This window comes from Periplaneta americana, chromosome 1 (genome assembly GCF_040183065.1).
Source record: "Periplaneta americana isolate PAMFEO1 chromosome 1, P.americana_PAMFEO1_priV1, whole genome shotgun sequence".
Classification (NCBI taxonomy): domain Eukaryota; kingdom Metazoa; phylum Arthropoda; class Insecta; order Blattodea; family Blattidae; genus Periplaneta; species Periplaneta americana.
In genome coordinates this window covers 175,381,789-175,398,233 of record NC_091117.1, presented here as the reverse complement: position 1 = coordinate 175,398,233, position 16,445 = coordinate 175,381,789, and the positions used below count along the sequence as shown (strand labels likewise).

General features: G+C 36.7%; 1 protein-coding gene across 1 annotated transcript in view; it reads left to right on the top strand.

Annotated features, from left to right (window-relative positions):
* Positions 1 to 16,445, top strand: part of LOC138694908 (serine protease nudel-like) — a 75,489-nt gene that overhangs the window by 31,338 nt on the left and 27,706 nt on the right. Inside the window, exons 9-12 of the mRNA XM_069819128.1 lie at positions 3,468 to 3,745; positions 5,478 to 5,622; positions 11,241 to 11,365; positions 13,257 to 15,270. Of these exons, the coding sequence (XP_069675229.1) occupies positions 3,468 to 3,745; positions 5,478 to 5,622; positions 11,241 to 11,365; positions 13,257 to 15,270 (2,562 nt within the window). The remainder of the gene's footprint in view (positions 1 to 3,467; positions 3,746 to 5,477; positions 5,623 to 11,240; positions 11,366 to 13,256; positions 15,271 to 16,445) is intronic.

The following is a 16,445-nucleotide window of genomic DNA, read 5'->3' as shown; positions in this document are numbered from 1 at the left end:
CCCATATTATCAAAAAAATGCTTTCCATACTACATTCCTTAAACAGCATTCGAAAATTCCTCCCGCTATCACTCAAGAAAGTACTAGTGGAAACACTAGTAATGTCCCACTTCGATTATCGTGATTCTATACTGACCGACCTCAATGTCAACCAGTCGCAAAGATTACAACGTGTTCATAATTCTTGTGTTCGCTTCGTCTGCGATGTCCGTCGCGCTGACCACATTACCCCATCCTTCCAAACTCTAAACTGGCTACGGCTTAACGAACGTAGAAATTTTCATTCTCTTGTTCTCCTTTTCCAAGACCTTCACACCTCTACACCTACCTACCTTGCCTCCCGTTTCAGTTACCTGTCATCATATCATAATCTCTTCACACGCACGCAAAATAGCCTCATACTCACTCCATTCCATCCGCTTTCCTCCCACCACGTCAAACAGCAGGCCACGAACCTTGCCGAATAGGGATGTTGCCAAACTTCCATCAAATGGTGTCATAAATAACTGGTCCTGCATGCTACAATATCATTTCTTTCAATCAAAATACATCTTGTATTTCTACATTTTTAAAACTTAAATTCCATGTCTCGAATCACTTTCCGTAGTGTTTCTCTCCAACCTTGGAAATTATTGCTTTTCTCGCAACCTTCAGTAATTTCTTCAATGTCGGAACGTTTTTCTGTATGGTATAAAATTCTTGTATCTTTCGTCTTACAATACATCGGTTCATATCATCTACAAGAATTAAAGGTTCCCTTGGTCTGTTCTTCCCTGGTGATTCTAGCTTTTCATCTCCTGCACAGACCCCCTTCTCTCCCGATTTTCTCTCCCGATTAGGCGCTCTAACTTGCCTATATAAATTACATAAAAATGTTGTATTATTAGTATTTGTTAAGTAATTTTAATACGTAATCAACTGAAATAAAATAAGCCTCACCTTTGATCGCAGCTGCTCTTTTCGTTGCCTGATTTATAGGAAACAGATATTGGACCTGTTTGTTCCTCTTCATTGCAAAATGTTATTACGTAGGCCTACTTGCTTAATAATATTTCTTTCGCCACTCCGAGCTACAGTGTTCATGTTGAGTTGACAACACTGGACTACAAGTGCACATAAACTGTCCCGCAAGAAGGCTCAAAATTGAGAGTAGTGGGGGACAGAAAGGGAGAGAGATAGAAAAGAGAGAGATAGGAATGCAGGGAGAGAAATGAATTACCGAGGCTGAGAAGGAATTAGGGTTCAGTTCGCATATCTTACGGGAGCACAGATCCGATGGTTCGACAATATTTAACATTAATTATACAGTGTGTCCCAAAATGATGTATACACATTTTGAAACACTATATCACAGCAACTAGATGAGACAGAAATACTATTTTTGCGGTTTTGTATTCATTAAGCCCGTACGTGTTCAAAATGGCCCCCTTCCGCCACAGTACACTCCCAACAACGATGTACAACAGAGCGACACACCAACCGGATGTCCACACCTGTGGAGTAACGGTCAGCGCATCTGGCCGCGAAACCAGGTGGCCCGGGTTCGAATCCCGGTCGGGGCAAGTTACCTGGTTGAGGTTTTTTCCGGGGTTTTCCCTCAACCCAATATGAGCAAATGCTGGGTAACTTTCGGTGCTAGACACCTTCATTTCATTGAGACGCTAAATAACCAAAGATGTTGATACAGCGTCGTAAAATAACCCAATAAAAAAATAAAAAAAAACAACCGGATTGTTGCTAATGGAATATCATTACAGGCATTTCAATCTGAACTCTCAGTTCCTCCAGTGTTCGTGGTTTTGTGGCGTACACTGTGTCCTTTACAGCTCTCCATAGGTGGACAAGTCTCGGAATGTAAGGCTTCCATTTTTGAGCTCGCAAAATTCGATGAACACTGAATTTGCTGATACCAATCTCACGAGAACATTGCCTCATTGACTTCTTTAGGGATTGTGCAAAAGCCTGCATGACTGCATCAAAACTCTCATTATCAGTGGAACTTCTCTTTCTTCCGCACCGCCCTTTCAACACATCCTGCACCGTTCCGTCGACTTCAAACTTGTTTCAGATTCTTGTGATAGTTAACCTTGTTGGTGGTTATTGAATATAGTTTCATTTACATATATGTAAATCACATTTTCTTCAAGAATTATTATAGTATGATGCGAAAGATTGTCAATTACATTAACATATCTTGATTTAATTATTAAATCTATTTAAATACATATATGTTACAGAAGTCAAGAACCTGGTGAACAATCATATATAGAAGATTTTTAAACAAATGTTTGCATTATAAGACATACTCCATTACAACATTTTAATCGTAACATCAGTAATATTTGCATAATATCACATAGAATATCTCACAGGCATTAAGTACAAATATTTCACATTTTATCAATTTTAACAATTTATATAATAGTGACATTCAGCAAAATGTAATATGAGTTCTATGTAATTTACATTCATATTTATGTTTTTATATTTTACTTTTCGGCAAGTCGGCGAAACTACACAAATCAGTCAAATTGAACATTTCTCACACCAATATCAGATTTTATCACATATAACTCATGATTAATTATTTAAATCATTGTTATGCTTATTACTGTTGAATATGCCTGAATGGACTTACGTTTAGATTTCATTGTAACATTTTGAATATCTGACGATGTCATATAGGCGAAAACGTTCATAAACTTTCCTCTGCAAGATGTATTAGCAAATAATTATTTGCAAAAAAATTATAAATCATATGATTGAAAAACTTTAAAATAAATTTATGCTCGACCATGCCGAAATGTAGTAATTATACACCTGGTAGCAGCCCTTTAATGGACCTCTTTAAAGTACACCTATTCATTAAAGTTCAGGTGTTCCACCAATCAGAAAACACCATTGTAGCAATATGAAAGCGCAAGTATCGATTATTCTCGGATATGCAATCGAAAGACAACTAGCGATACGTCACGGAGGCTGGAAATCCAATACTGTCCCAGAAGGTTATGTTCTGTTACTATAATAATTAGCGTTAATTGTAAATAATATTCAAATAAATTCAATTTGTCATCTCGTTTTTCAATGTCTAAATGAATTTCAAGGTTATATGAAGATTAAGGTTTATTTTACTCTCTAGATTATATCAAGGTCAATGACATTTGTTTCTCGGAAAAATCAATACTTTCGCGTCTGCGCACATCTCACAATTTACGTGATACTGCACAAGATCAGTTCCGCTCCCCAGTCAGATAAGAATAACATGAATACTTATTAATAATTTCAAGTTAGAAATATTGCGCTCGTTTCATAAACATACTCGCGTCTTAATTACTACCATTATAGGCTCGTTGCATAATGTACTATTATAATCTTGAACTGATTTCTCTGAAAAATCAAAAATGAATTGTAAGATGTCTATGTTTAATTGAAATTGAAAATGAATTAATTTTCCTGATCTGTTACAGTTTCTCTCAGCACTACTTCGAGGTGCAGGCAGGCATGCTGCGCAGATTCTCATTCTCGCCTGCAGAGCAGACGCAACCCGTGGAACACGTCATCCTGTTTGAGCGTTACGACCGTTCCGATATGCGCAATGATCTTGCTTTGGTGCAGCTGAGGGAGCCACTTCGACTGAACCGTTGGGTGCGCACTGTGTGCCTACCACCGGAAGTCTGGGGCCCTCGCTCTGGTACAGTCTGCACTGCTGTTGGCTGGGGTGCCACGTTCGAGCACGGGCCAGACCGTGAGTCCTACTTCTACATACAGTGAAGTTTGCTTTTCCAAGTTAAAGTGATATAACTGTGCACATAGAAGGGGACAATTAAATACATAAAAATAAATAAAAAAACCTATTTACGCTTTGTAATTGAGTGCAGAATTAATTAGAAAAGTAAACTGGGGGTATCATTGTGGTAACTACACGTTATGCCGAGCTTGTTGGATGATTGTTCACCTCTGCTTAGATATATGGACATGAGACAGCAGTCGGCTGGTAGACATCGACCTTCCATACTTTCTCATAATGGGATTGCTTTTTTTTTCTTATTTGTGTTGTATTTATTTACATTTCAAGGTATTCGTACATCGCTTCTCAACTAGAATATGATACATGTCAAAAAAATCTTATTAGCACTACAAAGTCTTAATTATAGTCATAGTCTAGTTGAAATATATACAGAATAATTTTACAATATCGTTGGTGTTCGCGCAAAATGTCTTATGTTAAAATTACCAATTTTTCAGAAAAGGGAAACAAGTGAATATCTCTGTTGGTTTCAGATCAATGGCTATTATCATAAAAACACATCTTGTGATATTTTGCAATTCTATGTAAACGCCAAAATAATGCATGTCTAGAAGGGGAAAAAATTTTTCGAATTTTTTGACATATGACATTATGCACGAACACCAACGATATACTAGTACAACACAAGATGTTAATATCAATATTTAATACAAGACAGAAATATTCATGCAGCGTTGTTGAATGTCATAAATTCACTTACAGAATAGAAGGCGTGAGAAATTAGGTACTTCTTTAATTAATTTGGCCCTAAATAATCTTATGTTTTGAGTTTGATTTTTTATATCCATACGGAGGCTATTAAAATTTTTACTGCCATATAACGCACTCCTTTTTGGTAGCATCATATACTTGCCGATGGAAATGAAAGTAATTTTTGACGCGTATTTATGCTATGAACTGTTGCATTAGTTACAAAGTTTTCACGATTACATACGAAGAAGTTTACTAATGAAAAAATATACTGAAAATCCATGGTCATCATTTGTAGATTTTGAAAATGGTCCTACACGATTCTCTAGATTTAACACCTACAGTACTTCTTCAGAGGGTAGATCCATATTCCTCATTAATTACCAGTTGATTCGCATCGTTGGAGTAAGACTAAGTTTCAGTTAGCTATATTTGTTTAACGGAATGAGATAGAAAACTAATTACGGTACAAATTAATTGTATAAATTTAATTGTATTTATTGCTAATTTATTTGGTAATTTTATACATTTAAGGAAATAATGTAACTGAATAGAGGTATTGCACACTTAGAAATAGGCGAAAGGACAGGAATGCTTGTGGAGGGAATCCTTTTCGAATGAATTTGCTAATAATAAACATACAATATATATAAAACGCAGTTGTATGAACACTTTACAGATGATGATAATAGAAGTTTCCTTTAAGCCACGATACATCGCGGTCGAACACCTGTACCAGCGTCGTGGTAATGTCACTGAAGATGGATGGGTACCCTCCGAAACATGTTTGAATTTTACCAATCTTAATTATCATCATCATCATCTGTAAAGTGTTCATACAACTGTGTTTTATATATATATATATATATATATATATATATATATATTGTATGTTTATTATCTAACCCATGAACACTGTTTAATTGAACTTACATGTGTGAGTTGAATTTGCTAATGTTATTAATATTTCCTTGAACAGCTGATCACATGCAAGAAGTGGAGGTGCCCATATTACCCAAGTGCAAGCATGCTGCGGACAACAAGGGCTTCGAGATTTGTGCGGGTGTGCCTGAGGGCGGCAGGGACGCGTGTCAGGGTGACAGTGGAGGCCCTCTACTGTGCAGGTGCGAAGCTAATGTCTAAAATCTTCCTTTGCTCTTGACTGCAAAGAGCATGATTTTCATTTTAATGCACTTGATTAATCTCGGTATTAATATACACTGCAACTATGTGATGTTTCCTTTAAGACTAAGCTTGAAACCATTAAGCAGTTAGAATAAGACGAGTAAATAGCGAGAGACTAAGGGTCGTATTCATAAACGAGACTTTGGGTCAAAGTTGACTTTGGAAAGTACAAAGTCACCATTTTCATATTCACAGTCGACACTTTGACGAAAGTAAACTTCAATGGTGACTTTACTTCGAAGTCGCCGAAAATCTAGACTTTGACTTTGACTTTTGTTCGTGGACAAAAGGAAAATGGCTGATATTTGGAAAATTGTTAAATTTGCCGAGAATATTGAGGACATCCATGATATTATTAAAGCTTCCCATGTTCCTTAGCGTATTATTATAGATTATAAATTCAAATCAAGCTACAGATTTGATAAACAGACAGTATTAAATATCTTCGTCATGTTTCAAATTTCATTGATGAATAATCAAAAAGGTTTATCTGTTCCACCGATAAATAATACAATTTATTTCATTGCGATTTTACGCTACAGCTTGGATTGATAAGGATTGATAGCTTAATATTGATTTTGACTATTTAATTCTATAAAGGATAGGTTATACAGTTGGATATGCAGTTAATTTATAATCCTGCTGTCGTCATAATAATGTTTTCTGCATATTGATTTCAAATAATTTTTGAGTAGTTTCTGCTGACATGCAGGAAATAACTATGCCAACTGACAGCAGGATAATGTCTCTTCCATAGTCTGTCATTGGTGCATCTTCTTATCTTCTAAATCTTCAGAATAAAATTATTTTGCAGTGAAATAATTTAAGAGCTTGATGTGAAACTAATGTAACTACAATCGATGTTTTATTCACAACAAAATTCTTAACAGGCAATACTATTTCATAATATGAACTCTACCATCATGTTCTGTAGCTGCGAATTGTGTTATAAACAAGACTGTTCGAAATGAGTTGCGATTTTTTGTGGCCGAGTATAGAAGAACAAATTATTATCTATTGGTTTACTTACGTTAGTTTCATATTAAACCCTCGAATAATATTATTCTTATGTAAAGCAGCAAGAACGGTTAACAATCACTTAACATGTACCGATGTTCAATTGTTTCCCTGATTTGTGACTCAAAGGATGGCTTAGATTGTGGCAATGCCTACCCTATTTCAACTATATATTAATTTAATTCGTTTAGAAGGCAGTGATTGTGATTTCCAACATTAGAACAAGATCGTCAAATCTCGACTTACCGAAGCCAAAGTCAAAGGCTCAGAAGTATTGTCTATGAATAGGACTTTCAAAAAAGTTAAACTTTACTACGAAAGTCGACTTTGGGAAGTTTTCATCCAAAGTCTCGTTTATGAATACGGCCCTAAATCTCACCAAGTATATACCAATCTATTCGAAAATGAACAAAATGAGATTTCACTTTATCCCTATAAAAGTTTACTGCAGACATTACACAGGGTTAGTTAAAAGTCCCGCACCACCTAAATAACTTTTGAAGCATAAGGTTCAGTGACATGAAACATGGTATGTGAGGATAACCATATACTACGAACTCGATAATGGTATTACAGAGTTTTTTTACTTCCGGTTTAAACGGAAGTAACTCCAACTCTCTTATTTTAAATGAACACCCAATATATTTCATTAAGAGTACTCATTAAGAGCTTTTCAAAAAGTACCCACACTTGATACTTCTTTACAAATTCAGTGTTGCTAAGTCAAGAAAACAGAAAAGTGTATCGAATATTAAAATAATAAAATAATCCTTCCTTAATAAAAACAAAACAAAGCTAGCTCACCTTCTAAATTATGTGTTCAAATTGGTAGCCGTCAGCTGCTTTACAATGTGTTACTCGATGATAGAAACCATTTAAGGAATGATTTAACCAGGCTTTAGGAAATATCTTGCACCACTTCTATTTTTATTTAGCAACACTGAATTTGTACAGAAGTATCAAGTGTGGGTACTTTTTTGAAAAGCTTTTAATTAGCTTTATTAAAAAATAAAAAATATATATATTGGGTGTTCCATTTAAAATAAGAGAGTTGGAGTTACTTCCGATTAAACCGGAAGTAGAAAGAACTCTGTAATACCATTATTGAATGAAATTAAAGTTCTAATCAAGCATTTCTCAATTTTCTTCTTGATGAGGTCCACCTTTTCCTCACATTACGTCACTGGCCTAATTTTAATTTTTGGTTTTATAAAATTCCTTTGTATGTAAAGCTCATCTTCTTATTTGGATGCATGAATTCATTTGGTAGATGTTTGAAAGTTAACTGCAAAAATAAACTATGAGTTAGAAAAGTGATTCTCGACTAGGACGCCTCGGTTCCCTAGACAGTTAAGAGGACCACAAAATAAAACAAGTTGTTGATGATGATGATGATGATGATGATGATTATGGTGACGATAATAATAATAATAATAATAATAATTATTATTATAATTATAATAATAATTATAATAATGCGATTTTAAATGTTTTATGAAATTTAACATTAAACTATTTTGCGTTAAAAACATAATTATATTAAAATAATTTCGAGGGAAAAATTGTTCCGGAGCCGGGTATCGAACCCGGGACCTTTGGTTTAACGTACCAACGCTCTACCACTGAGCTACCCGGGAACTCTAACCGACACCGATCCAATTTTTCCCTCGAAATTATTCAAATCAACTTTACAGGAAGTTATATCTGAAATCTTGATTTGCATAATACACGTCACTGTTCGTTAACAGAAAACCACATTTAAGTCACACGGAGTTAGTATGCACTCGAAGTTGGTTGCTTGACGGTTGTCAGCCCACTTTGAGGTCTGTGGATATAGAGGGAAAAATTGGATCGGTGTCGGTTAGAGTTCCCGGGTAGCTCAGTGGTAGAGCGTTGGTACGTTAAACCAAAGGTCCCGGGTTCTATACCCGACTCCGGAACAATTTTTCCCTCGAAATTATTCAAATCAACTTTACAGGAAGTTATACCTGAAATCTTGATTTGCATAATTATATTACTTTCTTTTAAAATTTTTACCAAATTTTAAATTACAATGCCCTATATTTTAGTGTACATCTTAGGCCATTGATGTAATGTCAGGAAAAGGGAGACCTTCTCAAGAAGAAAACTGTGAAACGCTGGATTAGAATATTTATTGTAACATGATTTAAGAACTATACTGACAATCGCTCGCTTGACGCCTTTTTTTCATTAGGAGGAAGGGAGGGAACATCCCACGCATTAGGAGGAAGGGAGGGAACATCCCACGCACTACGACCTGAGGTCTATTGTATACCCCCGATATGGGATGGGTTGCGTGCCCACCACTCCTCTACGCGCACAGACCTAACCACTTGACCCCCTTAACGACCGGTCTCTACAGCCAACAGAGTCCATGTACCACTCCTGCTTCGGCAACCCGCGCGCACCCAAGGCTCTCTTAACGTCCGAGGCGAAGTCCTCCCCCGAGGTCTGCCTCGGATTCCGTTACAGAAGCTCTCCATTATCGCATGAATACAATCCACGAAGGTCGGTCGAGGGAGCCAGCAGCTTCGGAGGGCCGCCTGTAGAGCGATCTGAAAACCAGAAAAAGTAACGGAATGATGAATGAAAGGATGATAGGGGAGGAAAGGAAATGGTGAAGATGAGTGGGGCTCCAATCGCCTGATAAAGTTACCTGATATTCATCCCTAGGAGCGAGGGGAAAATAACCGAAGAAACCTCACCCAGGCAACTCGTCCCGACAGGGAATCGAACCCGGGCCCGCTGGGTTCGGAGTTAGACTGGCTAACCCCTCAGCCACAACTGTGTACTTGATGCCTTGTGCTAGGCGGACGAACATTTCCTGTTTCGAAATTACCTTGAGTTCCAGAATATTTCCCCAGTTTTCCTATGTTCCTAGATATCTGCAGCAACTATTATGTCACCTTCTGTATGTTCGAAAAGCAGAATTACGTCACACTGTTATTTCGATCCATTTATGTCAATATGTAGGTAGATGCCATTACTTTACAGCAGCCGTGGCGAAAATGTCATCGTGCGCCGAGCCACTGTATAACTTGCAACGTGCATAGCACCTATGGAGGGAGGCGGACACCCGAAGGGAAAGTGAAGCAACTGTCTGACTTATTAAGGGGACACACAACTATATTTTGGAACTTTTTTTCCTATTTTACCAATCTTTTTCAAATTTGGAGAAAAAGTTTAATATACACATGGAAAGTAACATGCAAAATCTCAGCTCATTAGATCCAATACTTTTAAAAATAAAAAATATTTCAATTTTTAATCAATCATTAATTGAAATATCACTTTTAATTATCATTTTTTATTTTTTGGCTTTTTGCATTTGACTGTGACTTCTCAATGAATAGGGGAAGAATTCTGCGTATTGATTTAGTTCTGTCACGTAAATTAATGTAGAAATTTAATTTTTCATTTCTGTGACACTTTTTCTGCAATTTTTAAGTTGAGTGTCCCCTTAACGGATTTCATTTTCCTTATGTCAAGCACTTAAATATAATTTTATACAGTATAAGGTTACAAACTAATGTTTAGTACGTGTAACGAAGAAATAAATGAAGAAGAAAACATAGGACACATTATCACAACCTATTAACTGTCTTCAGAATGTCTCTGCGACAGAATTTCAAAATCAGGAATTATGTCACGTACTGCCAGTCGTAGTTGATCACGAAGCAATTTGTCTGTCAGTCGTGATCTAAATTTGGTTTTTACTATTTTCATCGTTGAAAATATTTTTTCACAAACATAAGTTGTAGCGTACATGGCTTCAACATAGCAAGCGAAAGAACGAAGCTTCGGATATTTATTTTTTGGCAAAGATTTGAAAAGTTCAACATTTGTCAATTCCTTACATTTAGCTTTCATTTAACATCACATTGTAAATCTGTGAGTTTAAATTGAAGATCTAACGGCATTATTCGTATATCTGCTGAAAAAGGATCGACGTAGAGAGATGATAATAATAATAATAATAATAATAATAATAATAATAATAATAATACTTCACCTTTTAATGTTTCATGAGTGACATGTAGTATAATGCTGCTTTATGTTACACAACCGTTTTCCTCGTAATACTTGTGAACAAATCCTACATTTAAATATTCTCATCATATTAGCAGCAAAAAAATGCGTCCTTCCATCCTACTTGAAACTTTCGATTTTGTAGAGGTACATGGTTTTGAGAGATACATTGGACGATACGCCACTCGCAGGTCAGAGAGAAATAAGCAAATGGAACGGAGTTTGATTCCAGTGAGTGAGAGGGTGGGGGTTGGGGAAGGCAGGAAGTAAGAGAAATGCACAGCTATCATTGCGAGCCACAATGTGCTCCCGAGTCGCATTTTCGCCACGGCTGCTTTACAGTATTATTTTGAATATACTTTCAAATTGGTTGAAGCGTAATGTAACTTACAGCAGTTGATTTAAACATTTCAGATCTGATGTAGATAATGACAGCTTACATTCAGGAAATGATTAATTTAATTTCGTGCTCAATTATTGTGTGTTTCAGACATAAAGGACATCAGTGGTACGTTGCTGGTATCGTTAGCCACGGAGAAGGTTGTGCACGACCGAATGAACCAGGAGTGTACACAAGGGTTATGTTGTTTCTGGACTGGATCAAGGAGAAAGTGGGTGAGCATTTTAACACATTGTTAAAACAGTTGCCTTCTGAGGAAGTAAGTTCAAAGCATTCACTATCCTGTAGTTTGCATGTCATCCTTTCATAATGTTCTAACGAAGGGCAGGTGTTTCACTGCAAACCCAGCATTCTCCAGTCTTTCCTATTTTCTGTCTTTTTCTTTGTCTCCGCATATGATCCACATATCTTAATATCGTCTATCATCTGATATCTTCTTCTGCCCCGAACTCTTCTCCCATTCACCAGTCCTTCCAGTGCATCCTTCAGTAGACCATTTTAAAATAATTTAATACACAAACACAACTATTACATGAAATGATAAATAAGTTTTTGTAGCTTAGCTTTATCCTCTTCAGCTCTAATCAACAATAAAAACAATCCAGGTGGCCAGGCGACGATAGAAAACAAAAGATGTGAAAACTAATGAAAACTCTAGCTCCATCTCACTTGCCGAATACCTCCAGACGCGCAGCATCTGCTGCTGAATTAGCCGTGAAGAAGAAGGCCAATAAATATGCTCATCTTTTAGACAATTATATCTTTGTCCCCTTTGCTGTGGAGACTTTCGGTCCTTGGAGTCATGACGCTAAAGTTTTGGTATCTCAAATCGGCCAAATTTTGATCTCCATTACTGGTGATCCTCGTTGCACTACTTATTTGCGTCAACGTTTAAGTATTGCAATTCAACGCGGAAATGCAATGAGCGTTTTAGGTACTCTTCCCGAGTCCAGCCCTTTGGACGAACTCTTTCTCCCGTGAATGAGGAGTATAAACAATTGAATGCTCTTTCATATTTAAGTATAAAAATATAGGGGTGCCATTTGAAATTTCAAAGTGGGGGTGGCTGAGGAATGGGCGGTGAAATCTAAAGTGCAATTAAGCCTAGTTTAAGACTTCCCCCTCAATATCTAAATTGGCGTGTTTTTTTAAATTGAATTCAATTTAAATAATTAAGTATTTAGACTGGAAAGTTTTGAAATTAAAGCCCTGTATAAAAGTGAATGTGGGTATGTATGTTTTCCATACAAATCTACACTCTCCGAACGATATTTGCCAAAGTTTCATAACCAGGAAAAAAACATAGGCTACATTAAAATTGGACAAATGGATGTTAAATTAATTAAAGGAAAATAAAACATAAAAATAAATACGATAAAATTTCATGCATAATATTAAAATGCAATCTTATACAGTCAGTAAGTTCTTTATTATTGTCTGTTATATTCAACATCGATTTTTACGAGGCCGTGGAAAAAATAACACGAAATTAAATAACATTGTTGATACATCATGAAGGCCAAAATCTAGACAGTTCGTGCAATAAGTATCTATGCAGTCCAGTAGTCACGAAGCTCAATACGTAGGGAATATGCATCCAATGGCAGTTGAACTTTAGTTGCTAGCCATTAGGATCGCTGCTATCGCCTCATCACAGACAATGCGAAATAGTACCGGCACAGTCTGTTGTTCCTAGTACTCTCAGTTGCTAACCGCTTGGAGTGCTATATCGCGAGAAATGCAAAAAGTCACCTCCAGCTTGTGACTGTAAGATATTAGTCTGTGGTTATAGATAGTGAGCGGGGTTTTTTTTTATCCAGCTGAAATCTTTAATTCTTCGAAACACATCACATATTATGCTACGCTGAACCTGGACTGAAATTGAATCTCTTTTGGATATTGTTCGTGCTACCGAGAGGGCTCATTAGAAACGTACTACTGTTTTTTTTAAATTGCATGAGTTGTGCTTTCTAATAAAGATGACAAAAAATGTCGTCCCATTTTCCTTTCTCTTTTGAGAAGAGGTTGAAATGAAGGAAAGTTCGAGGGAGCCATTGGGTATAACTGATGCTGAATAGTTAAAATAATTGTTGATGTTTTTCACAGGGACAACTCAACTCCCAGACAAGACCCCACGACCCTCGTGTCCTGGACTACAGTGCTCGGTGGGAAACGCGCGTTGTCTCTCCAAGATGAAGGTGTGTGACAGAGTAGTGGACTGTCTGCGTGCAGAGGACGAAATGAACTGCCCCTCACTCTCGTCGCGCTCGATGGGTTCCTCACACTTGAATTCCAGAGCTGAAATAGAAAACGAAGACATGTTTGGCAGAAACTACCTTTCCAACGATATCCTGGCATCCGAAAACCAGTCTGGTGGAGCAATTGGATTTGACAACCATGCAGCCCTTGAGGACAACACGTACTTACAGCGTGAGACTGAACGGACTTCGGAATCATTGCAACGTAGGAAAATAATAAGGGATACCACTAATTCGGGAAGTGTTGATGCAGATGGTAGGAAAGTTGGAGGTATTCTACAGTCACTTACAGGCCCTGCGGCATATATATTTTCAAATAATGAAGCTCAAGTGCCACCTTTACCTTACATACGTTCAAAAATGGAAAGATTAACTCGAAAGGATAATGTTGTTTGGGATAACAGCACAGGAAATACAACATATCATAATGGAACAAAAAATGAAACATTTACTGATGGTGAAATGAAAGGTATAATAGTTTCTAATAGTGAAACAAATAATGGTAACATAACATCTGATAGTGATATTTGGAATAAAACTCTTTTAGAAGAAGAAGAAGCAGCACAAATTGAGACATTTAAGAACATTTCTTATAATGAAGGACAAGACGCAGTTACTGAAACAAAAAAGACGACTATTGATAATGGAACACAAAACAATTCAGTTTCTGACAGTGATTCAAATAATAAGACAGTTAATGATAGTGAAACAAGTAATAAAACAATATCTGTTAATTATAAAATGTGCAATAGTGAAACTGGTAATAATACTCTTTGTGACAAGGAAATGGAAAATAAGACACTTAACTTAATTTTGTTCACTGAAAAGCATGACGAAGGTATTGGAACAGTAGAAAAGATAATTTCTGATAACGAAACGCAGAAGAATACAGCTTCTAGTAGTGAGAAAGGAAATGATGGGCCTCTCAAAAATGATATAGAGAACAAAACAGAAACAGATCGCGAAATGCACAATGACACTGTTTCTGTGTTGAATGAAACAAGAGCATTACCTGAAAATGTAGAAATTACAACGGTTTCTGTTGATGGCACGCAGGCGCAAGAAATAAATAAGAATACAATTGACATGAATGAAACGCGTAGCAGAATAGTTGGTAACAACAAAACAATAAATGAGAAGGTTTCTGACAGTGAGAAACAAAGCACTGCAGGGTCTGTGAAAGAAATAAATGACATAACTGAAAATACATTTGAAGATGAGGCAGTTTCTGGGAATGAGACACATAATGAGATGAGAACTGATAAAGAAAATCAGATTATGCAGTCTGATGAAGCAAGACAAAATGAATTGGAAAACCCAGTTTCAAGTACGATATTATCAACATTTATAATACAGAATATTACCGTTGGCGACACAACAGAAGCATTTGATTGGTTTGAAATGGAAACAAAATTCCGACGGAAAACACCATCACGTGATGACTTTCAAATTAATAATGAAACGGATATTACAACACAAGTTACAGCAATGCCCGATATTGTAACAGCAGTAAGAGTTGACAGTTTCATAGTTGATTCCCCTAGGACACATGACGAAGCAGATATGCCAAAGTTAAATGAATCAACTGTTCTACAACAGGAGAAAACAACACCAACGCCAGAGACTTCAACTGGAAGTCACTTAACTACGTCAATTGAAATCACAACATTACAGAGTGCAGGGGAAACAACTGCAGCCGCTTACAGTAATGCTACAACGACCGTTACTACTCCAGTATATTCGAACATAAATACAGAAAGTGAGACAACCTCAGAAACAACACTGCCACCACTTACAACCACCCAAACTTCCATCAAGCACAGAATCAATGTAACCACCAAGGAAACCTTCAGCTGCAAGACGTAAGTCTTACTAGTATATTATATTGTGCTCTTTTGCTTTGAAACCCATTTTAATACTACAGTGAAACCTCCGTTATATTAGACACCTCATTATATTAGACATATTTTCTTGGAACAGGACAGATTTCTATGCATTTACATGTCCAAAATACCGGTATGCTCTGTTGGACACCCCTCAATCCTGAAAGCTGGACACTCCTCATAGTTCTTTCTTGGATGATTCTCTTGTTCCGTTGTGTATTTCTGCTACCTGTTTAAAGTTGAGTTTCATTGAACCTTTGTGTTTTACAAGGACCATCAGCACTATTGAGTAAGAGGAGTGTTTTCTTGTACTGCACAGCAACTGTGAAGCTCTTTCTATTTCCCTGGAATTATCCACTTTGTCCTTTTTGTAACTGTGCTGTGGCTAAATTTGAATAGAGAGCGAAGGGGCATTATTTTTCATAACAGTAAGCTCTGTTGGACCCCCTCAATCCTGGAAGCTGAACACTCCTCATAGTTCAGGGCAGGGCATAGTTGCGCCCCACGGTCAGATAAAATACAGCAGATAAAAAAGGGTCCCTGTTTTGTGGGCATAGTTGCACCCCGTTCCCATCAGGTAGAGAAAAGGGCATGGCATAGTTGCGCCCCGAAGAATTCAGGCAGCAGAAGGTACATGGCATAGTTGCGTCCCGATGAAATAGGTAGAGAAAAAGACATTACAGAAACTCGAGCCTCGTAATCAACCAACCATATTGATTTCTTATTCGATTTAATATTTATTATCGATACCGTAAAAATGAACACCATGAAGTTGGCAGTACTTTATTAACTGTTTTTCTATTGTTTATGCAGTGATTATCCATAGCCTACCGTTCAAATGAACACCATAAAGTTGGCAGTATTTTATTAACTGACATATTCAAAAGAGTGAGTCGTTGGCATTTTATTAGTGATTTTCACACCGTGTGTGGCGTATAGTGAGAATAATTTAAAATGAATGTTAAGTTTAGTGAAAAGGGTAAAGAGTTAATAATTCACAATGGTTCTAAGTTTCAATATTCGAAACCCTGTACCGCAAGTTAAGATATCGGTGTACAAACAAAAAATGCATTTCATTTATTGTGTGATCGATAAAAAAGTGTTATTTTAAATAGCAAAATTGATCACATGCCAGGCCTATCTGATTTCAATGC